The sequence below is a fragment of the Eptesicus fuscus genome, chromosome 10 (assembly GCF_027574615.1).
Source record: "Eptesicus fuscus isolate TK198812 chromosome 10, DD_ASM_mEF_20220401, whole genome shotgun sequence".
Taxonomy (NCBI): domain Eukaryota; kingdom Metazoa; phylum Chordata; class Mammalia; order Chiroptera; family Vespertilionidae; genus Eptesicus; species Eptesicus fuscus.
This window is the reverse complement of record NC_072482.1, coordinates 3760546-3782561: the sequence shown is the minus strand read 5'-3', so window position 1 is coordinate 3782561 and position 22016 is coordinate 3760546. Positions and strand designations below refer to the sequence as shown.

Below are 22016 nucleotides of genomic sequence, written 5' to 3'. Positions count from 1 at the left end.
TCATCTTTCAGTCTGAAGGTACTTTCTTGTTTTGGTGACCAATACATCTTTGCCCCACCATCAGACATCCATTTCAATTAGTGAATTCATATTGATTTTTATTTTTAATACTGTTATGTTTTCACTTATTTTCTTTGGTTATATAATAGCATATCTTTTATTCTAAAATATTGATTCCTTCCTAATATAATCACTGATGCCCTTTAACCTATTTATAAGAAAATACTGTATTTTCAAAATTTCAGTATTGGTAATACTACAAGCAATACAACTTCTGAGAGAAGTTCAAAATTTAAGCAAATATAATTAATATTTAAGGGTTTAAAGTTTGATATTTCATTTGGAGATTTTTGTCCTTATAGTACATCCCATTAAGCATATAAAATCTTTAGAATTAGCTCTATGTGATTACATTGCCAAGTTAATATGGTTCATCTGTGCTTAAATTAAAATAATTAAAATTTTTTCTTTTATTTTTGACTAGAGGCCCGATGCACAAAATTCATGCAAGGGCCTTGGCCCCAGCCTCCACCCACTGCCACCACAACCGGGGGCCTCTGCTGCCTCAGCCACAGCCCCTGCCCACTGCGGCTTTGTCCAGAAGGAAGGACGTCCGGTCTAATTAGAATATTACACTTTAATTATTATAGATTAAGTTATGGAATACATCATTCAAAGTATACATAGAAGGGTCTTAGAGTACACTAGTCTTGTTTCTGGCCTTACCTAGCTTCTTTCCCCATTTTTATTGGTTTCTTACTTATTCTAACAGTGCTTTTTTTCTTGCAAATCTTTCCTCCCAATCCTTACTGTCTTTCATAAAAAACATAGCATGCTTTATATACTATTCTGCACTTTGCTTCTTTCACTCACTATATGCTGGATATCTTTCTACATCAATACATGGAACAATGATTATTTTAAGAGTCAAACAAAATTTTATTAACTTGGACGAGAACACAAACCAGAATGTATTTGTAGTATAAAATACCTAAATAGACATTCTTAAAGTGTATAGCTATTTCTGAATTTATTTCTCAGTCTCTTAAAAATGGACTTTATATACACAAGGTATCATTTAGTTTATATAGTTATCTAGAGCTCATATATTTGGCATTTTTATTCAACCCATAACTATGGATACATTTATCTAATCACAAATAATCAATGCCATCAAAAAACAAGGGCCCTGCCGAAACCGGTTTGGCTCAGTGGATAGAGGGTCGGCCTGCGGACTGAAAGGTCCCAGGTTCGATTCTGGTCAAGGGCATGTACCTTGGTTGCGGGCACATCCCCAGTAGGGGGTGTGCAAGAGGCAGTTGATCGATGTTTCTCTCTCATCGATGTTTCTAACTCTCTATCCCTCTCCCTCTCTGTAAAAAAATCAATAAAATATATTTTTTTAAAAAAAGAAGAAGAACTGACATATTAAAAAAAAAAAAAAGAAAGAAAAAGAAACACTGACCTAATTGTTGTTGTGTCAGAAGACAATTCCAGCATGTCAGCAGGGCTAATTCATCTGGAAATAACAGTGCATTTTCACAAACCTGAAAAGGATGCATAAAATGATTGCTTGCTGCCACACACCTGAGGGCATTTCAGTCTACATGTTATTGCCTACTACTGGCCAAACACCTGCACAGCCAAAGGCAATTCCTCCAATCTGACAATGGATTCTGTATACCAAACCCTGGCCTTTGATGCATATCTACACTGCCTTAGGAGAATTTGTGTTAATAAAAAGCCAGGGGTCCTGAGATAAGAGAGAACTTGGTTTCTTTAGCCAAGCTCCTCTGGCCCCCAAATTCCTTCCAAAATTATGTTTTGTCTCTGGAATCTTAAATAATTTACACACGGCGTCTTCTCCAGATTCTTGAACCCTTCTAGATGCTGGATTAAGATCACTGGTATTGTTGGACCAGACTGCAGCCCGTTAGATGGAATGGTCCTCATCTAAGTGTGCATCCAAGAATTAATTTGAGGGAAACACTACAAGAGCTGTGTGGACACAGATCTGCGGGACTCCAGGCATGTTTATGTTCTGGGAAGCGGTCATTGTCATTGATTATAATGAGGATGTTTTGTGGCTCCTGTAGCTTCGCAGAAGTTCCCATCAGAGCCATTGGTGTGCTGGCAACAAAACAAAGATGGAGTCAAAGGCTGTGGGTTTTGTGGGTGTGGGTGAAAGTTTTTCATTGTTTGTTTCATTTCCTGTCACTGAGATGAGACTCTCGCCCAGAGGGCATTAAGTACCTGGATTGAATATAAAGTTGCCAAACATGTTGTTCAAAAAAAAAAAAAAAAACAAGGGCCCTTTTTAAACCGTAACCATAATACCACTATTAGAACTAAAAAATTTTTTTCTTTTCTACAACTAAAAATTTTAACAGTAACTCCTAATATCATCAAATGTCCAGTCGGTGGTTGTGTCCCCAGTTGTCTCATAAAAGCCATACATTTTCTTTAGTTTTTTTTAAAACTATGATCAAGTAAGGTCCACACAATATAATTGGTTAATATGTCTTTTAAAATATTTCAATCTATAGGTTTCTCTCCATCCCTTTTTCCCCTTGCAATTTTTTTAATGAAGAAAATGCATTGTCGCCCTAGCTAGTTTGGCTCAGCCTGCAGACTGAAAGGTCCCAGGATTGACTATGGTCAAGTGCAGGTACCTCAGCTGCAGGCTCAGTCCCCACGTGGGACTGTATCTCTTTCACATCAGTGTTTCTCTCTTTCACATCAGTGTTTCTCTCTCCCCGCTTCCACTCTCTCTAAAAATCAATGGAAAAATATCCTCAGGTAAGGATTAACAACGAGAGAGACAGAGAGAGAGAGAGAGAGAGAGCGAGCACATTAGTATAAATACTAAGAAATCCTTAGTATGTCTTACAATCTGTTTTGCAGATTGATCACGGTGGTGTGGTTTAATGTTTCCCTGCCCTCTGCACTTTCTGTGAATTGGTAGTTATATCTTGAGACTCGAACATTCAAGTTCGATATTTTGGGCCAGGTGGTGGTGGTGTTTTTTTATAAGAAGCAAATAATGTTTGGCTGTTTCTTTTTTGTGGTGCTAGCAGCCACTAATGCCCAAAACCTAGATCCTTTAGATCCGTGGTCGGCAAACTGCGTCTCGCGAGCCACATGTGGCTCTTTGGCCCCTTGAGTGTGGCTCTTCCACAAAATACAATGGCCTGGGCGAGTCTATTTTGAAGAAGTGGCGTTAGAAGAAGTTTACGTTTAAAAAATTTGGCTCTCAAAAGAAATTTCAATTGTGTACTGTTGATATTTGGCTCTGTTGACTAATGAGTTTGCCGACCACTGCTTTAGATCATTAGTGGTTCATTTACTTATTTATTTATTTCTATTTTTGCAAAATATATATAACATAAAACTTACCATTTAAACCACTTTAAAATTTTTATTTATTGGTTTGAGAGAGAAGAGAGAGGGAGAGAGGAAACATTGATTTGTTGTACCCCTTATTTATAAAGTCATTGGTTGATTCTTATATGTGCCCTAAGGATCGAACCAGATCGAACCTACAACCTTGGTGTATTGGGGGCAACGCTCTAACCAACTGACCTACCTGGTCAGGGCTTAAACCACTTTTAAGGGTATAGTTCACTAAGTTCCTGCACATTGTTGTGCAGCCATCACCACCATCCTCTGCAGAACTTTTTTCATCTTTCCGAACTGAAACTCTGTACCCATTAAACAATAACTCATTTTCCTCTGCCCAGCCCCTGGCAACCACCATGCTACTTTCTGTCTCTATGAACATGACTGCTCTCCATCCTTTGTGTAAGCGGATTCATAAAGTATTGCTCCTTTTGTGGCTGGCTTATTTTGCTTAGCATAATTTCTTCAAGATTCATTCATATTGTAGCATATACATGAATTTCCTTTCTTTCAGAATTTCCTTCCTTTTCTTTTATTTATTGATTTTCGAGAGAGAAGGGGCGATAGAGATAGGGATCAGTTGCCTCCCACACATACCCTGATCAGGAATTGGGCTCATAAAGGGGCATGTGCCTTGACCAGGAATTGAACCTGCCACCTTTCGGTGCACAGGTCGAGGCTCCAACCAACTGAATCACACCAGCCAGGGCTAGGATATTCTTCCTTCTTAAGACTGAATAACTAATGCGAGGGTGATATCCAGCATCTAGGAGGGTTCAGGAATCTGGAGAAAGGCTGCAAGTAAGTTAATAAAGAGACTAGAAATATAATATAAATTTGTAATCCATGGGGGAGCCAGAGGAAGCTTTGCTGTAGTAGCTAAATTCTATCTCTGGACCCAGGGCTCTTTTTATTCCCACATTTTGCCCTATAGAAAAGTAGATATACATATCCAAGGTTAAGGTTTGGTATACAGTAGGCATTGTCAGTCTGGAGCAACTGCCTTCGGCTGCTCAGCTGTTTGGCCAGCAGCAGGTAATAACATGTAGATTGAAATGCCCTCAGCTGTCTGGCAGCAAGCAATCATTTATGCATCTTTTTCAGGTTTGGGGAAATGCTTGCGGCCATTTCAGTAGGCAATAATATGTATCTTCAGCCCTTGCTGAAGGCTCAAGGTCCACCAACCTTTTGATGAACTTCTTGCATTTATTATGACATGCTAGAATTAGCTTCCAGCAAATAACATTCCATTTTATGTCTATATCACACTGTTTATCCATTCATCTGTTAGTGCACACTTGCTTCAGATGTGGTAATGTTTCTTAACGAATTTAATCTAAAATTACAAAACAAACAGTGGTTATATGTGAAACATATTGCAGCCAAGTCATTAAAGTTGTTTAAATTGCAGATATTATCAAGCTATTATGCATACTTCCTGTGCTATCAAAGGTTAAAACAAAAAGCAAGATCTCCATTTCCACAGAAATTTGCAGCTGATAGATTTTTCTGAGCTCAAACTACAGTCCCAGCAGTGTTTTCTGGACTTCACTGCAAGTGCAAAAAAAATTCTATATCTAATTTCACAATTGAGGAGCTTCCATTTAATCATCAACTGGATGTGATTAGTCTACAATGTAATGATAAAAGGCAAGTATCAAAAAAAAAAAAAGGCAAGTATCAAGAGAAGAATATAACCAAGTTCTATAAATGCCCTTCAAGTGTTGAATATGCTCAATTAAAACCATATGTTCGTGGCCCTAGCCAGTTTATCTCAGTGATTAGAGCACCACCCTAAGGACCTAAGTGTCATGGGTTTGATTCCCAGTCAAGGGCACATACCTTGGTTACAGGTTCAATCACTGGCCTGGGTCAGGGTGAGTTCGGGAGGCAACCAATCATGTTTCTCTCACATCAATGTTTCTCTTTCCTCCACCCCTCCTCCTTCCCTTTCATTCTCTCTAAAAAAAATCAATGGAGGGGGGGAAAAAAATCAATGGAAAAATATCCTTGGGTGAGGATTACAAAAAGATCATATACTCTTGGATATCAGTATTTGGCAGTCCTATCTGTGTGAAGACATTTTCAAAGATGAAATATGTAAGATCTCATTACAGATCAGCATTAACAGATAAACATTTGCAATTAGCTTTGATGATAGGGAACACTAACTTTGAATCCCAATTAAGCAGCAGACCTGTATTACCAAAAAATAAATATACTCAGTTATGTTTTGAATTCTGTCAATAAAAAATTTGTGATTTTTTTCTTTAATTTTTATGTGATTACATAATATCCTTGATTTTGCTTCTTGGCATGCAAAGTCTAATATTTTGTATCTAGTCCCTTATAGAATAAGTTTGCCAACACTGATCTAGAAGAATACTGGACAAGTACATTGGGCTGCCCACTGGATACTCCTAGACATTCAAACAAAAACCTGGATCCACTCCCAAGTTCTTCTATTCCCATCTGCTACTCATTAAATTGTCTCTAGTTTATTGTTCAAGCCAAAACTCTAGAAGTCTTCCTTGATTTTTTTACTCTCCCACAATGTCTCTATTAATCTGTTAGAATGTCCTGTCAGTCCTGCCTCCAAATATAATAGTTTTAATCCATCTACTTCTCTCCATATCTGCTTTTAACCACCTCTGCACTATTGAAATAGCTTAATTGGTCTCCCTGTTCCACTCTTGTCCCCTAATGACCCAATATTCATTCTGTAACCAGAGGAAACTCTTTGAAATGTTACTTTAAACTCTTTTAAAAATAAATTTTTATTGATTTCAGAGTGAAGAGAGGGGGAGATAGAAACATCAATAATGAGAAAAAAATCATTGATCAACTGCCTCCTGCACGCCCTCTACTGGGGATCGAGCCAACAACCCTGGTATGTGCCCTTGACCCGACAAACCCGGGACACCTCAGTCCACAGGCTGACGCTCTATCCACTGAGCCAAACCAGCTAGGGCTACTTTAAACTCTTTATTGCCTTTCCATTGTATTTAGAATAAAATCGAAATTCCTCATCACAATCTGCAGGGCTTTAGATAATCCAGCCCCAGCCTGCCTCTTTAATCAATCTGCAATGGACTTAATGATTGTATCCCCCCATCCCAATTTATATGTTGAATTCCTAATATCCAATGTGATAGTATTAGGAGGCGGTGCCTTTGGGAAGTGATTAGGTCATGAAGGTGGAGCCCTCATGAATAGGACGGGTGCTCTTATAAAGACATCCCAGATAACTCCCTTTCTCTTTCTGCCAGGTGAGGCTACAACGAGAACACGACAGTCAATGAACCATCAGCAGGTCCTCACAGCACAGAACCTGCGGGTGCTTGATCCTGGAATTCCCAGCCTCCAGAACTGTGAGATATAAACTTGTTGTTTATAAGCATAGTCTATGCAGTGTTACAGCAGCCCAAACTTAAGACAGCTCATTCCTCTCCAGGTCCACTGGTTTCCTTGTCAAATATCCAACCCCTTTCTTTCTTGGCCTTCACATCTGCTAAACACTTTAATGGGACACCTTCCTTGCCCAGCTTTGCAGCTCTGGGTCTTTCTTTTCCTTTGGATACTAGATCAATGCGCACAGTATGCCTTCCTTTTCTCTTACTCTCCACCTTACTACCTAGTTTATTTCCTTTGCAGCGCTGGAATGTAATCTTATGAGGCAAGCAATGTCCGCCATGCCTAGAACAGCAACTACATATGAGTAATCGTGGATAGCTGGCAAATATTTACTGAATAATGAAAATTCCAAGAGTCTCAGGATATGGGAAAATAAGAGCTAGTGGAGCACATAGCAGAGGCCCTAATGATAAGGATGATTTTCTAGAGGAAGTGATGTTTAAGCTGATAACTAACGAGAGGAATTAGCCCACTGAGGGCTATTTCTAGGTAGGTAACTATTCTAGGTAGAGAGATGAGCATGAGGGGCAGAGGAAAACAGCAGAGGCCTAGGGGAGAAAGTAATGAGTGAGGAGACTATGAAAGAGCAAGAGGAAGCAAATGAAAGGTTTCAGCTGAAGAGTTGGTGTAACAGTACTTACTTGCTTTAGAAAGATCACTCTGGCCATTGTTGTAGAGTGAAAAATAGAGGGAAGAAAGACAGAAGACAACGAGTTAGGTTATAGTAGCAGTAGTGAGAATGAAGGAATGCATCAATTGGAAATATTTGGGAAACAGCACTAGTAGGACAGGTATGTGAGGTGAGACATGTTCAGGAACACTCCTAGGTTTCAGTCTTGGGCATTTGGGTAGATGGTGGAACTAAACCTGGAAGGAACAGCGAAACAGCTGGCTGGAGGTGGGGCCAAGCATTTTAGTCATGTTGAGCTTGAGATGTCTATGAAGTATCTACATAGCTGGTTTAAATATTTGTCTCTTAAAGTGATAGTCCAAGGCCCAAGCCCTTGTGATACCTTTTGCATTTATTGTTGAAGGAAGGAAAAAAGAAATCTAAGTGGGTTTGGGGGTCAGAAAAACTGGAGATATAAAATTAAGAGTCATCAGCATTTAAAAGGATAAAAATCACCCAGGAGTGTATAAAGTTAGAAGAGGGTGAAAGAACCTTGAAGAACTTATGAAAAAGGTAGTAACAATGATAACATCTAATCCTTACTGAGTGCTGTATGCCTCCTTTCCCTTTTAGTTGAAAACATTTTCTCTTTATGTAAGTGATTCCTCCCTGAGAGAACTGACCCCAGTAAAGGTGTAACTGACGAATGTTCTTTCATAATAATAGCTAACATTTATTGAGTTTACTGAGTGTAAAGCATTGTCCTAAGCCCGTGGTCGGCAAACTGCGGCTCGAGAGACACATGCAGCTCTTTGGTCTCTTGAGTGTGGCTCTTCCACAAAATACCACGGCCTGGGCGAGTCTATTTTGAAGAAGTGGTGTTAGGAGAAGTTTAAGTTTAAAAAATTTGGTTCTCAAAAGAAATTTCAATCGTTGTACTGTTGATATTTGGCTCTGTTGACTAATGAGTTTGCCGACCACTGTCCTAAGCATTTTACATGTATTCTCACACTCTAAGAGCATGATTAACTGCAAATGGCAACTACACAGAGTGAAGATACAAGAAGGAGGGGATAAGTATAAGAGCCAAGGTTCTGGGAGGGGGTGAGCCTTGGACAGTAGGAACATCTCTTCCACTAAAGGAGGAAAGGACAGAGGTAGAGAGTGTAAGGGAGGGAGACACATGATTGGTTGCCTCCCAGGGCCAGGGACTCAAACCCTTTAGTGTGGGGGCCAACACTCTAACCACTGAGAACACCAGCCAGGGCTAACATGGTGCTGTAACTGGCTTTACAGAGTAATAACAAAGTGCTACAGGGATTAAGGAGAGGGAGGAAACAATTCTGCCTTCAGTTCGGAGGGCAGAGGTGGAAATTGGGCAGGTTCACATATCTTTTTGTTTTTTTTAATCTTCACCTGAGGATTTTTTTTTTTTGAGGGTGGAAGGGGGTCGGGGGAGAGAGGGACATCAATTGGTTGCCTCCCGAATATGCCCAACTGGGGCAGGGGATTGAACCTGCAACTGAGGTACGTGCCCTTGACCAAGAATCAAACCTGTGACCCTTTGGTCCATAGACCGCTCTATTGAGCCAAACCAGCCAGGGCAGTTCACATATCTTGAATACCTATTAAGTGCCAAGTATATCTGAGGCTTTAAGGACCCCAAAGTGGGCAACATGTGGAGACTGTGGGGTGGGTCTGTGTTCCTGTGATCTGATCAGCAACTATTCCCTACTCGTCTATCCCATGACTTCAATTGCCCCTTGAGGATCCCATGCCCACTCTGTTACTTTGAGGGAACACATGATCAAGGTGCTCTGGCCAGAGGGTGGATCTGAGGCTCACAGTTGTTATCTGGGAAATTTAATCTTGAGTGACACAAGGAATAAGAATGACTAGTTCATCACCCCAAAACATATGACCTAAAGAGACTTCCAGGAGTTCCTCCTCCCTGGACTCTCAGATCTGACCCAGGTCTTATCCGTCCAAAGGCTGGTCCTTCATCCCTTCCTTCCATTTCAGGAGCCACCCCACATCCTTTCATAGATTCCTGTTCTGATTAAGTTAGTTAGAGCCAGCTTCCGTTGCATGCAACCTGAGGATCCTGGCCAATGGATATAGCCACCAACAGGATGTGTGCCAAGAGTGACAGGTGGGTGGGATTACAATAGATTGAAGATTGGAGCCTACTCTTTGACCCCTTTCCCAATGTGTTCAGTCCTTTTAATGGTACCATGGCATGGCTCTTTTAGAGAGGCTGATAGATACCAGCTACAATTTACCTTTTCAGCCATAAAGTCACATTTTTTAGCCACTTTTGAGGAACATGCTTTAGGGAAGTAAAGTTGTCATTTGAACTCATGTTTACCATTTCTACATTAGTTCAGCCATCCACACCATTGCCATACTAGTCTGGCACATGGAGTTGTGAAACCTCTGCTGACCTATAATAGGTCTTGGCTCAGTTTCCTTTGTGCGACTACAGGAATTTGTCCTGTCCACTATATGAACTTATCACACTACACTGTCATTATTTGTCTAGCTTCAGTAGTAGCTGTGAACTCCTCGAGAGCAGAGTATAAAGCAGGGTCTGGCACAGTGCTTTGCACTAAATGTTTGTAGAGCAAACTAAACATTATACAAAATATATGAAATTGGAGAACATTATAGGTAAAGATCATGTGAAACAAGTCCTTTAAAAACAAACAAAAAATGGAAGAGGGCCCAGCTGGCGTGGCTGAGGAGGCCAGTTTGATTTCCAGTCAGGGCACATGCTTGGGTTGTGGGCTTGATCCCCAGTAGGGGGCATGGAGGAAGCAGCCGATAGATGATTTTCTCTCAACATTGATGTTTCTATTCTCTCTCCCTCTCCTTCCTCTCTGAAATCAATAAAAATAGATTTAAAAAAAAAAGAATAAGAAAGAGAACTAGTTCGGAGATACCACCCCAGAAAGAAAAATAAAAATAACAGTTCAGACTCTGAAAGATAAGGTAGCTTACCAGAGGTTATTCAGTGGCAGGTCTGGGCCTAGAATCTAGCCCACAGAAATCCAGAATAGTTTTCTCTGCACCAGTGTGAGACTATCCCATTCTTTCCCCATCAGCATAACCCAGCTGCAAAACCCATCCAAGTCTTGGCAACTCTGTTTTCACATTGTCTCTCCCACAGAAATTACTCAGTCCAGTCCACTGTCAGTTCTCAATTCCAGGACAAAGTTTATTTGTCATGTGCAAGTAGGGATGGAAAAGGTGGGGGTGTGGTCCCACTATGCAGTTACTCTCTAGCCTTCAGTATGTGCTGTCTCAGCCCGTCTCTGACCAAAGCCACTTGTTCAGAGTAGTGGTGCTACCTTGAGAGCATTTTAGGTCAGTGGCCATCTCCTGAGTTCCCTGGTCACATTCCAATCACTGTGATCAATATATGAGTGATTAGTGATGGTCAGAAGTAGACAAGAGGCACAGGCTGTTGAAGGAATACCCTCTATTAAAAGAGAGTTCTAGTAATGACACATGGAATGCTCAATTTGTTAAAGTGCTCAACTACAACATAAAAATAAAGGTGTTGGGAAGATATCTACTGGTAAAAAAGCAAGTTATCATCTGAGGGGCTTCTGGAAAGACATAATAAGGAAAGTATATAAAAAAGAACTCGGCTCACATTTCAGCAATGGTAAGGGAAAGAAAAACTAGAGCTCAGTCCCTGAATCACTAGAACTCAAAATCAAACATATCCCTAGATGGAGACCAGCTCCTTTAACTCCTCATGGAGACTGAATGAAACATTTATCATTATGTCTTTTTTGTTTTAACTCTTCTCTCTTCAATTAAATTTCTAATCTAAAATCTGGTTCCCTGTATGAAAAGATCTATTATCAGCAAGTGACCAATTTACATATGGCCTGTAAACCACTTTTCTGTAATGTGATTAGTAAAAACCTGCAGTAAGATGAGAATTCTAAGTTTCCAAATCTGCCAGGTTGAGGTCCATACCCAAGAACAAGAGGTCCATAATATATCCTCCTGGCATGATTATAAGATCCATGATTGGGGTGCCATGGCAGTGAGGGTAAGTATCCATCAGCAGCAGTGGCTCTCTTGTCCTAGAAGTTAGTATATGGCCTCACAGTCACTTGTAAGTCCAGTGAGCAGTGGCCCAGCCCTGGCCCTTGCACAGGTCCCTGTGACGAAGGAAACAGGCATGGACTCGGAACCTACGACCGCAGTGGGGACAGGCATGCAAGGCTCCCGCGTGGGTCTTCATGTGCTCTGTCAGATGGTGCTTCAGCTTGAAGCGCTTGTTGCAGATCCCACAGCCAAAGGGCCGGAGGCTGAAGGTCAGCATAATGTGCCGGTCACGCTTAGGTTTCACTGCAAACCGCTTCCCACACAAGCAACCAAAACATTTTCCATCTGCAGGGGGTGTCCCCCCTAGTTTCACAGGCCCATGAACAGCCTGCCCCGCTCCCCCAGGTCCCCCGCCCCCTGACAGAATTTCATTCCCATGAAGATCCACTGGTTTCCAGGATGGACCGCCTCCTCCAGAGGTTGCCCCTACTCCTGAGGGCGGCAAGAACCCCAGCTCTTCGCTCCCTTCAGCGCCTCCTCTAGGAAACACTGTGGTCTCCTCCGTTACTCCTCCAGACTGAGTTCCACTTCCGGTTATGTCCTCCTTAGGCTCAAAGGGTTCCTGCTTAATGTAGAAGATTTTGGGGGGCAGTGCAGAAGGAAGGGCAGGAGGTTCAAGTGGTGCACTCTCCTCCTCTGGAAGCCTACGGGGAGTAGCAGACATGGGCAGTGAGTGGGACCCATGAGAGTGCGGAACCCCTGATACTCTGGCAGGTTGAGGAGTCTGAGAAAGTGCTGCTGACCCCTGGTCTTCATCATCATCATCATCTTCCTCCTCCTCCTCCTCAACTTGAATCTGTAACACCTCTCCCAGTTCACTCCCCTCCCCTCCAACGGGGTTCTGGGTAGAAGCAGAAGACTGCACAGGAGTCTGGAAAGAGGAAGAGCGAATGCACCAACCTCCTGTTGATGATGTAGTGGAAAGAAGTGTGTGATAAGGGGTCGCTCCACGGGCTGCAATTCCACCACCTGAGGTTTCTAATTCTCTAAGAATCTCTGAGCACTGATCTACTACTTGCCACATCTGGAGGCCACTGGCCACAAGGAGGTGGGCAGGGAGAGCATCCAGCGGCAGGCGCAGGCGCCCTGAATAAATGAGCTGGAGCAGCCCCTCGAAGGCATCAGCTTCAATGACGCTGGGCAGGGTGAGACGGGGGGCATCCCCCAGAAGAAGTTTGTCGTGGAAGTAAGGAGAGGCAGCGGCCAACACCGCTTTGTGAGCCCTAAGTTCCCGGCCCTGCACCAGGAGGGACACATCACAGAACTTCCCCTCTAGCCTGTGCCGGTTCAGGGCTTCCAGAAGCATTGAGCTATGCTGAGGGAACTCGATCTGGATGGTCCGTGGGGCTGGGTTGCAGTTCGGGGACGGGGGGACGGGAGGCAAAGGTGTCGAGGTATCCATGGCCTCCACGGAAAGAGATCCCAGAGGATCGAATCCAGGAGATGAGGGGCAGGGGTAGACCTCACGCCGGGTGAAGGCTGTGGAGGAAAGAGACGGGGGTCACAGCAGCTCTGAATAAGGAGAGCGCGTTGCCTCAATCACCACCTGCCTTCCCTACCCCCTCCACCCCCCAACCCGCGGGAACTTTTCAGTCAGACCAGTCCCGCGCACTCCCCCACGAACAAAACAACCAACCAACACCAACCGGGTTTAATTCCAGGGCCCGTAAGAAGATGGGGGGGTCCTCCAGCCAGAGCCCGACCGGCCCGCCGCTCCGTTGCCCCCGCGTTGCCCACAGGGCCCAGCTCCCGGGAAGCCGCGAGCACCGCGGTGCAGCCACAGCACCTCAGTAGCTACCGCGCCGTCCCGGCCGGAAGCCGCCGCCTTCCCCGACGCCAACGCCGGATGCGGTGGGCGGGACTAGCAGCAGCCAATTGGAGCCCACGAGCCCCGTGTTGATAGGCTGCGCCGGCGAGAGGGCGGTGCTGGCCGCAGCGGCGAGTAGCCTCCGAGGAGCCGCGCGCAGTCGGAGGGGCGACTGGGGAGCCGCCTGGTGTTGGGGTGGCGCCCGCGCCCCGCTAGGTGCTAAGAGGGCGAGACCAAGTGGGCACCTGCTGTGCAGGCTGGGCATTGTCCGCATCACCCCTGAGCCCACCCGCCCTGCGAGGTAGGTGTTGCCATCCTGTTTCCTCCGCTTGGCAAGTGCTAGGTCTGGGATTGGAACCCAATTCGCTAAGGAACCATGTTCTTTCCTCCCTCCCGCCTGGGGACATTTTAACCAGCAATGAAACCTTATTTCTAGGTAATTACTTTCTCTATTTTTTACTTAATACGTTTTTATTGATTTCAGAGAGGAAGGAAGAGGTAGAAACATCAATGATGAAAGAGAATCATTGATTGGCTGCGGCCTGCAGGCCCCACACCGGGGATGGAGCCCACAACGCCGCCACAGCCCAGGAATCCGGGATTCAAACCGTGACCTCTTGGTTCATAAGTCGATGCTCAACCACTGAGCCACGCCTGCCAGGTGGTAACTATTTTCTTTAAAGGGTGCTTGTAGATAGAGACTTGGAATCTTACCAAATAATGCTCCTGTTCCTTGGCCTCCTTACTTGGGGTTAAGTGGGGCAGTGGGGAGGGGAGAGCTAGACTGGGTTTGGCCAGTGCAAAACCCTGTTAAAAAACAGACAGCAAGCCCCAAATGGAGTCATTGTGCCAAGCCCATGTCTCAAACAAAGACTTAACACTTAACCTAATTGGAGTTTCACTTTCTCCCTGGAATGTAACCTTTAACTATTCAGCCTGGGGTTACCTGATAGACCCCTTCCGTGCTGCCGAGGGCGACCTTGTCTAAAACAGTGCGTTCTTAGCCAGTAATTTCCTTTTTCCACCTTTAAAACCATTTCTTTTCTGCAGCTGGGCTGAGCTATTTGCTGGATGGGATGCTGCCCAATTCATGAATCAGTGAATAAAGCCAATTAGATCTTCACATTTACTCAGTCGAATTTTGTGTGTGGTTTTTTTAATACCCTGCTCTAAAACAGGAAGCCTGGCTGGCTGGGAGAGTGGTACTGCACAGGGATAGTTTCTCCTGGCTGTGGGTCTCCTTTCAAAAAGCAGGTCTATCTCCCTGTTGGTCCTGGAGGTCCCAGCTGAGGAAAGTCAGCAGAGAAATAAAAGAACAATCTCCGTTTATTAAACATGATTTTTCAGTTTCACCACACACTCCAGAAAAAAAGGAAATGGGGCTGGGAGTGGAGAAAAAGGGACAGTGGTAGGGGGTAGAGAAGGCTGGGGGTGGGGGTGGGTAGGGAGGGAAAACGAGAAAACAAAATAAAACTGATAGGGAGATGCATCTCCCTACCCTTAGGGTGGGGGGGGAGGGTAGCATGGGGGAGGGGGCTAGGAAGCTCTGTACACAGGGGTTGCCCCCAGCCCCCACACACACACCCCAGATATGTACAGTACAAACCCCAGATAATTACAACAGCCAAATAAGAGGAGAAAGGGGGATCCCAGGTAGGGTCTGAGGTTGGGAAAGCAAGGAAAGGGCACAGGGATAAAATTTCACATATTTACAACTTTTATATAAGTATAAATTTGGCCCCGGCTGGGTGTATGTGGTCAGGGGGAGGGACTAGAGGGGAACTGTCCATACAAAAGAAAGAAGGGTGGAGTCTGCGAAGTCTCAATACCAAACGCAAGAAGGGATGAGGGGGCAAGGCTGGGTAGGGGATAGCAGTCAAGGAAGAGGGGTGTCAATAAGGGGGTTCTCCCCTCTCATGACCTACCCACCCCAAACCCCATCCATCCTACCTCCCCTATCCCGCCAGAGAGCTATGTACAGAGAAACACCGAAAAATTGTGGAGCTGGCGGGAGGGAGGGAGGTGGAGGGAGATTGGGAGGGGGGAGAAGAGAGGGTAGCCCAGCCCTGTCCTACCTCCCCCAGGGGACAGAGTCATGGAAAGAGGCCCCCAACACCCTCTTCCACACAGGTCCCCCCACCCTGGGGGAGAGAGACATGGCTTTTCCTAGAGTAAGTTCCCCCATCCCCCTGGGAGTAGAGACCATGAAGAGAGAGGGGAGGGGCAGGGGGGACTGTGTGTCATGGTAGGGCAGATCAGCTAGTCTGTCCTCCCCAACATACACACCCTCCTAAACCCTAGCCCCTCACCCTAACCTCAATTCCACCCCACCCAACACACTGGGGGAGGGGGGGGCATCAGCCCCCTCACCCCGCTCTGGGACCAGCCAAGAGCAGATCAGGTGTGGGAGGAAGGGGAGACGGCTCCCATTCCCCCCTTGCCGCCCCCACCCTGCCCCGGTGGCCCCTCCGCCCCATCTGGGTTCTGAGTGGGGAGGGAGTAAATTTGAGTGGTAGGATGAGAAGGAGTTTGTGCGTGCTGAGCCCCCCCAGACGCTCCTGAGAAATCAAGGGGTAGTAGGGCCCCCTCACCCGGGGTCCTCTCCCCATAACAAGGGGGACAGGGGAGGCCAAAATGGGGCAATGGATGGGGAGTTAGATTGTCAGCTCTGGTTACTGCTAAAAAATCACCCTGAAGTTGAAAGTTTGGAGGTGCCACACCCCCAGGGTGGGGGCGAGGGTCTGTCCCCCAGTGCTCAGGGGAACGATGAGGCAGAGGGTGGGGATAGCACCCCGGAGTGAAGGGGTCAGTGTGGGGCAGGTGGTGTCCTGGGGCAAGGGTCCTCGGGGATCACAGGGGGCAGCACCCCAACAGGAAGAAAAGAGGGGCAGCTAAGGGCCCCGCTCTCCCTCCTGGAAACGGTGCGTGGGGGTGGGGGACTGGTGCCCCCAGGAAGCATTCAGGGAGGCAGTCCCGCTGTCCTTCGGCGACGTCCAGTCCTGGTGGTCGGTGTCGTCCGGGGTGGGTGATGGGCAAGGAGGTCTGTGATGCTGGGTGGGCTAGTGGTCTGCGGTGTTTCGGAACTCGCCGTTCTCGGTGATCTGCAGCCGGGGTGGGGGGGGGCGGGGCTGGGGGGGCCAGGCCGTTCCAGGGTGGGGCCAGCGTCACACGCGGGTTTGTTGGACCCAAGGGGGGAAGCTGCCTCTCCTGCAAGACACCAAAGAGGAGAGCGCGGACTTATTGAGACGCATCGCAGTGGCCCAGGTGCCAGCCCCGCGCAGTGGCCCCCCCAAAGCCAGCCCACGCCCCGGCCTCTTCCCCCAGGACCACCGCACACCCGCTCCTGTTGCATTTCTCACCTTCAGGAGAAGTTACTTCTTCTGGGATCAGGGACTCCTAACAGGGCCTTCACCCCAGGAGTCACGGTAGGACACCAGTTCAAAAGCACGTTCCTCCCCGCGCCCACCCGTTCCTCCGGCCCAGCCCGCCTCCTCTGGGAGCCTTCTCCCAGCCACCCCCAAGCCAAGGTAGGAACTTTGTGTGGAGGGAACAGGGGAGGCAGTACAGCCAAACCTCATTAATCCAAACCCCCATGGATTTGGAATTTTTCATAATTTGAATAAAAACGGGGCTTGAGTTTGCCTTTATCTATGAAGAAAGGGTGTGCTAAGCAAATGAATAGTGGCAATGTGTCTGTGGGAGGAATATTTAACCTATACCAGAAAACAGACTTTTCAGTCCTATCTATTCATTAACGCATGCTCCCTGAGGGCGCGAGGAGAAAAGCCTATTCATTGGAGTTTACTTACTGTATATATTTGAAGACATGCATTTCATTAAATAGACACTGTCATTCAGTTTTGTCACTTATTCAGAGTAGCCATCTTCTCAAATATAACATTCCAAATTAGAGAGGTTTAACTGTACTGGGGGGAAAGGAAGGGGATTCAGGGAAGTGACGTGGGAGGGCTGCCTCTCTCTCTCTCTCCCTCTCTCTCTCTCTCTCTCTCTCTCTCTCTCTAACCACAACAGCCTGGGAGCCCTGCAGACACAGCAGGCCCCAACCTCTGCAGCCACAGGAAGCACAAACGCTTCGTTCCTTCCCACCCCCGCGTTCCTTTCACTCCCTCTCCCTGGGCTCCATTAAAGGTGAGGGTACCAGACCCTACTCCCATCCCTGGTCCTGTATCACCCCCGCTGCTCCGGCCCGGCTCCTGCTCCGGCCCGGCCTGGCTCCGGCCGTCTGCGGGGAGAGGAGGAGGCACGAGGCGTCTGGGTGCTCACTTGCCTAACAAATACAGGCACAGGGCAGCCCGCTTTGGGCCCCTGCCTCCTGCCCACTTGAGGCAGGAAGCCTGTCTGTCCCCCAATAAATTTTGTTTCCACCAACCAGAAACTGAAACAGGCACAGAATTAATTTTTAAGTTAATGGCTGAGCTGTAGAGGGGCCAGTACCTAAAAGTGCTTTAGCAAAAGCTTCCAAACTATTTCCGGGGCCACAGGGCAGTTAGGCCTGGCCCGTTATGTCTGACCTTGTCTGAAGGATACAACATCCTCCCAGGTAGAAGCTCCCAACTCAGCTCTCCCTCCCAAATCAGACTCCCCTCTCAGAAGCCACCAGAACCCCAGCCATAAGCAAAGCTGCCTCTCTCGCTTTCCACAGCCAGCAAGGGAGGGATGGCGGGCGGCAGGGAAAGAAGAAACCTTAGATGCCCGTTCCTCTGCGTGGCTGCCGGGCATGCCCCCACGCCCCCACGGACCCCATTTAGAAAGTACATAAATTGGGGTGCCATTATTCATTTTTGCTGCAGGAGTCCTTTCCATGGTGAGGTCCCCTGGTGCCTCTCAGCGTCTGTTTACAGACCACTAAGACTTTGACAGAGAGGCTGGGCAGGCAGAGCTAGCGACAGTGCGAGGAGCCACTGCCCGCTGCAGGCCTCGCCCACGGAAAATAAGGCGCTCAGAAACGCTGTCAGCGGCCACAGGTTCCCCTGACGAGCTCTTTAGGTGGGACTGTGTCTGCAAGGCCACTGGGTGGCGGGAGAGGGGGCGCATGTGAGCTCTGCCAGGAAGAACGGCGGTTGTTGAACATGCTGCGCCCGGCACCCCGTCTGGGAATCAACATGGCCACGGAGCCCAGGATCTCATCTAGAAGAGCTGCACGCCACACGGGCCAGTCGGCGCGCTAACGCCTGTCATGGCTCCCTGCTCCTCCTGCTCCACTCACCCTGCCTACTGCCCTGACATCTGAACAGCAGTCTTTCCAGGCCCCCAGGGGCTCCCCGACTTAACGAGCTCCTCCTAATTCCCACCTAACGGGGCCGAATAGGAGCCCAGATGCCTCTACCTCACAGCTGCAAGGAGAAGGAGGAGAGAAGTGGGTGAAGGGGGAAGGAAGGGGGGTAGAGAACGAGGGTCAGGTAAGGAAGAGGAAACCCCAACCTACCTGCTGTGGTCAGAACAGCCCCTCTAGCAAGGGTGCCCAACCCATCATCACTGCTCCCCCTTAGCAAGCCCCCGCCCAACAGCCCAACCCCCAAGGACGCTCTGGTGAAATGGGGGTGACAGACATACACTGGAGAGGAAGAGGGAGAGGCTGACAGTTAAGAGGAGGCTGAGGGTGGGTTTGTGGGAAAGGGAGTGTGATCTGGGAATGCACTGCCGCCAGGGCAGATGCCTGGCACTTGAAGGTGTCACCTAGCCGACCGGGAGGCAGCGGGAAGCACTGAGGTCTATGCAGGAGGTATCAGGGGCGGGGCCTGTGGAGGTTCCCAGGTGTGGGCAGCAGTGAGGGGGCCACAGTGAGGGGGAAGGCTGCGGAGAGTCGGAGGGGAGTGGGCTTCAGGAGTGACCAACCTGCAGTGCCGGAGTCACCTCCCCCTGTGTCCTCCGCCCGTGGTCAAAGAGCAACCCGGAGAACTACCTGATGAGGAGCTGCAGGGGGAGAGAGTGGGGTCATGGGGTCAGGAGCCTGGGGGGTGGGAAGCCTGGCCGGCGGAGCAGGAGGAAGAGCGTGGTGGGAAAGTGAGCAGACTTCGGGGAGAGCAAGGGGCAAGAGTGCAGGAGGGAGGTCCTAAAGCTGGCTGGTGAGAGGAGGGAGGGCAGCTGGTGAGAGGAGGGAGGGCAGCAGAGAGGTGGAGAGCAGTCAGGTGTGAGGGCCGGAGGCGGCTGGACTTAAACCCGAGGGTGGAAGAGCTGAAGGGTGGGAGGGCTCAAGTTGTGAAGAGCCAGGAGGACTGTGCAGGGGCTGCCCAGGAGCCAGGAAAACTGGGAGCCATGAGAACAGAGGATGGAGACCCCACGTCCCCGGGGCCCCATCCAGAGCCTGGGGGACTAGCAGCCATGCGCCCTGTGCTCTGTTCCAGTGAACGCAGCGTCTAGGCCAGGGCTAGCCACCGCCAAGAAGAGCTCCAAGGAAGCTGAACTCCCGGACTGGACAGGAGCGGGCCCAGGAGGGCAGGGCTTCCAGGAGCTGGGAGTGGTCTGGGGCGGAGGGTGAGGTTCTCCCAGGTCCTGAGACGCAGACTGAAGTGGGAAAGACAGGGCGGGGAGGCACAGGGGGTGGGGCTGACACGGCCAGGAGTGACAAAGGCACAGACGATGGGATGAAGATGGGTCACTGAGGGGCTGCTGGGGCAGCCAGTGGACACACAGACGTCAATGGGGCTGGGGAGCTGGTGCAGTGAGAGCACGAAGGACCGTGGGATGGATGGGGATGGGACACGGAGAAGATAAATGACATTGTAATTTCCACCTGAGCGTCGAGCAGCCTCTTCTTGGGCTCGGGCAGTGGCTCAGCCATGGTGGGGTGGTCCCGGCGCAGCTCCTCCTCCACCAGCATCAGCCTGAAGGGACGGGCTTCAGTGGGGTTAGTGGCGGGCACTAACTGCCCAGGGAACTCCTGACCCGGGCACCATGCAGCTCTCGGGCACCTTCCTCCCCTGGCCCAGAATCCCTCCATTGTCCATTACTCACCCTCTGCTCAGGGACCCTCACATCCCCCTAAGGACAGCTTTCTGAGCGTCTACCATCCACATACCCCAGGCCGGCTGCTCCCATTCAGGGCAGCGCCCTCCCGGCCCCCTGTGGCTGAAGATCTGGCTCTCATGCCCCCATTCCACCTCCTGTGTAGCCCCTGATGCCCCTCACCCTGATGTCCTCTACAATCATTATTATCCCAGCATCTCTCTGCCTTTGGTGGGGATCCTCAAGGTGATTTCTGATAACGGACGGCAATCAGAGCAATGGTTTTCAAAAAAGTTTCCAATGAAGCCTTGTTCTTCTAATTAATGCTACTCAAAAACACTTTAAGAATGAATCAAAATGGAGCTGGCGCTGAATGGAGTGAGGCCCAGGGTCCCTCCCAGTTCTCAGGATAACTGAGCCCCGCGCTGAGACTCCTCCGTTGGATGGAGCCCAGGGCTCCTGGAGCAGCTGAGAATGGGCAGACTTTGTAAAAGAAGGGTGTTCCTCTTCTACCGAACACCTGCCGAGCCTGGGCCCAGGATGGCATGGTCAGAGGCTGCTCTGGACAAGGATCCCTGACTAGGTTTGAGGTGACTATCACGGCCTGGGTGGGAAGTAACACAGCGGTGGTTGGACGGTAACGGCACATTTCCCAAGGGCGCCAGAAGTTACTCTATCAGGGACACTTACTACACTGAGCAGGGGCTTCTTCCCTGCTGGGGGGTAAGTGTAGGGTGGGCTTTCCTCAGTGTCTGGAGTTGGGGTCTGGGGCTCTCTTCAACCTCAAGCTCTCCCTGGCTACCCCTCCCCGGGCCGCCCCTCACCTGCCAATGATGCTCTTGATCTGCGAATCCTTCTCCACCTGCTGCTGCCTTAGCCTCTTCTCGCTCTGCTCCAGTCGGGCCTGATACTGCATCAGGATTTTGCTGGTCTGTTCTTCCTGGGACAGCAGTCTCCGCTCATACTCTTCCAGCTTCCGGTTGGACATGTGCAGCCGCTCCTTCAGTGAGTGGATCTCCTCCTCGTACTCCTTCACCTGCCCGCCGGGCACACGACCCCGCACTGTGAGGGGCGCCCTGCCCTCACCCCACCACCCCGCCCAGCCCTGCCTGCCAGGAACAGCTGCTGCCGGGTTGGGGATGACATCCCAACCACCTCCTCAGGCCCTTCCTGCCATTATCATATACACACCCGCTTTTTTGAAGGCCCCACCATGGAGCTGAAGATCCCTTACAATGGAGCATGGTCACGGACTCCCACACCCGAGAGGTATGTGCATGTCCTCACACGTGCACCTGGACACGTGAGGCCCCACTCAGGAACCTAAACAGACTCTCAGACACACCCTGAATTTAAAGCTAAGGGGACTCCTCAGCCCTACCCCAGGCCACAGAGCCTGGGAAGACCAGGAAGGAGAGGCACTGGCTGCTGGGAGGAAGGCTGCACCCTGGGGCAGAGGGTCTGGGCTTCAGGGGAGTCCCGGCTGAGAAGCTACGAATGCCTCTCTGTGGATAATGAAGTGGGATTCCGAGGCTGGAAGGGCTCGGAAGTCATTCTATCTGCCCTACTGGCTCTAAAGTCGGGAGCTGAGCTGTCCAATACAGTAACCACTAAAAATTAAAACTTCACTTCCCCAACTGCACCAGCCACGTGGCCTATGGCCACCACATTGGACAGTGGAGACCACAGGACAGT

General features: G+C 48.7%; 2 protein-coding genes and 1 long non-coding RNA gene across 3 annotated transcripts in view; 1 reads left to right on the top strand and 2 right to left on the bottom strand.

Annotated features, from left to right (window-relative positions):
• Positions 1-10615: 10615 nt before the first annotated feature.
• Positions 10616-13338, bottom strand: ZBTB9 (zinc finger and BTB domain containing 9). Its single transcript, XM_008160055.3, has 2 exons — positions 13195-13338; positions 10616-13027 (listed from the first exon to the last, which is right to left on the bottom strand). Exon 2 carries the CDS (start codon positions 12948-12950, stop codon positions 11550-11552), a length of 1401 nt encoding a protein of 466 aa, XP_008158277.1. The 5' UTR covers positions 12951-13027; positions 13195-13338; the 3' UTR covers positions 10616-11549.
• Positions 13339-13485: 147 nt separating this feature from the next.
• LOC129150498 (uncharacterized) lies at positions 13486-14476 on the top strand. The gene is made up of 2 exons (XR_008557251.1): positions 13486-13656; positions 13840-14476. It is a non-coding gene; the product is annotated as an uncharacterized LOC129150498 (long non-coding RNA).
• A 1355-nt stretch (positions 14477-15831) lies between these two features.
• SYNGAP1 (synaptic Ras GTPase activating protein 1) overlaps positions 15832-22016 on the bottom strand; it is a 29067-nt gene continuing 22882 nt past the window's right edge. Inside the window, 4 exon segments of the mRNA XM_008160056.3 lie at positions 15832-16477; positions 16479-16562; positions 20110-20200; positions 21146-21357. Of these exon segments, the coding sequence (XP_008158278.1) occupies positions 16415-16477; positions 16479-16562; positions 20110-20200; positions 21146-21357 (450 nt within the window). The 3' untranslated portion in view covers positions 15832-16414.

What these genes read in the sequence shown, in the direction of transcription:
- ZBTB9 (XM_008160055.3), bottom strand. Translation starts at nt 12,950, where the DNA reads ATGGATACCTCGACACCTTTGCCTCCCGTCCCCCCGTCCCCGAACTGC.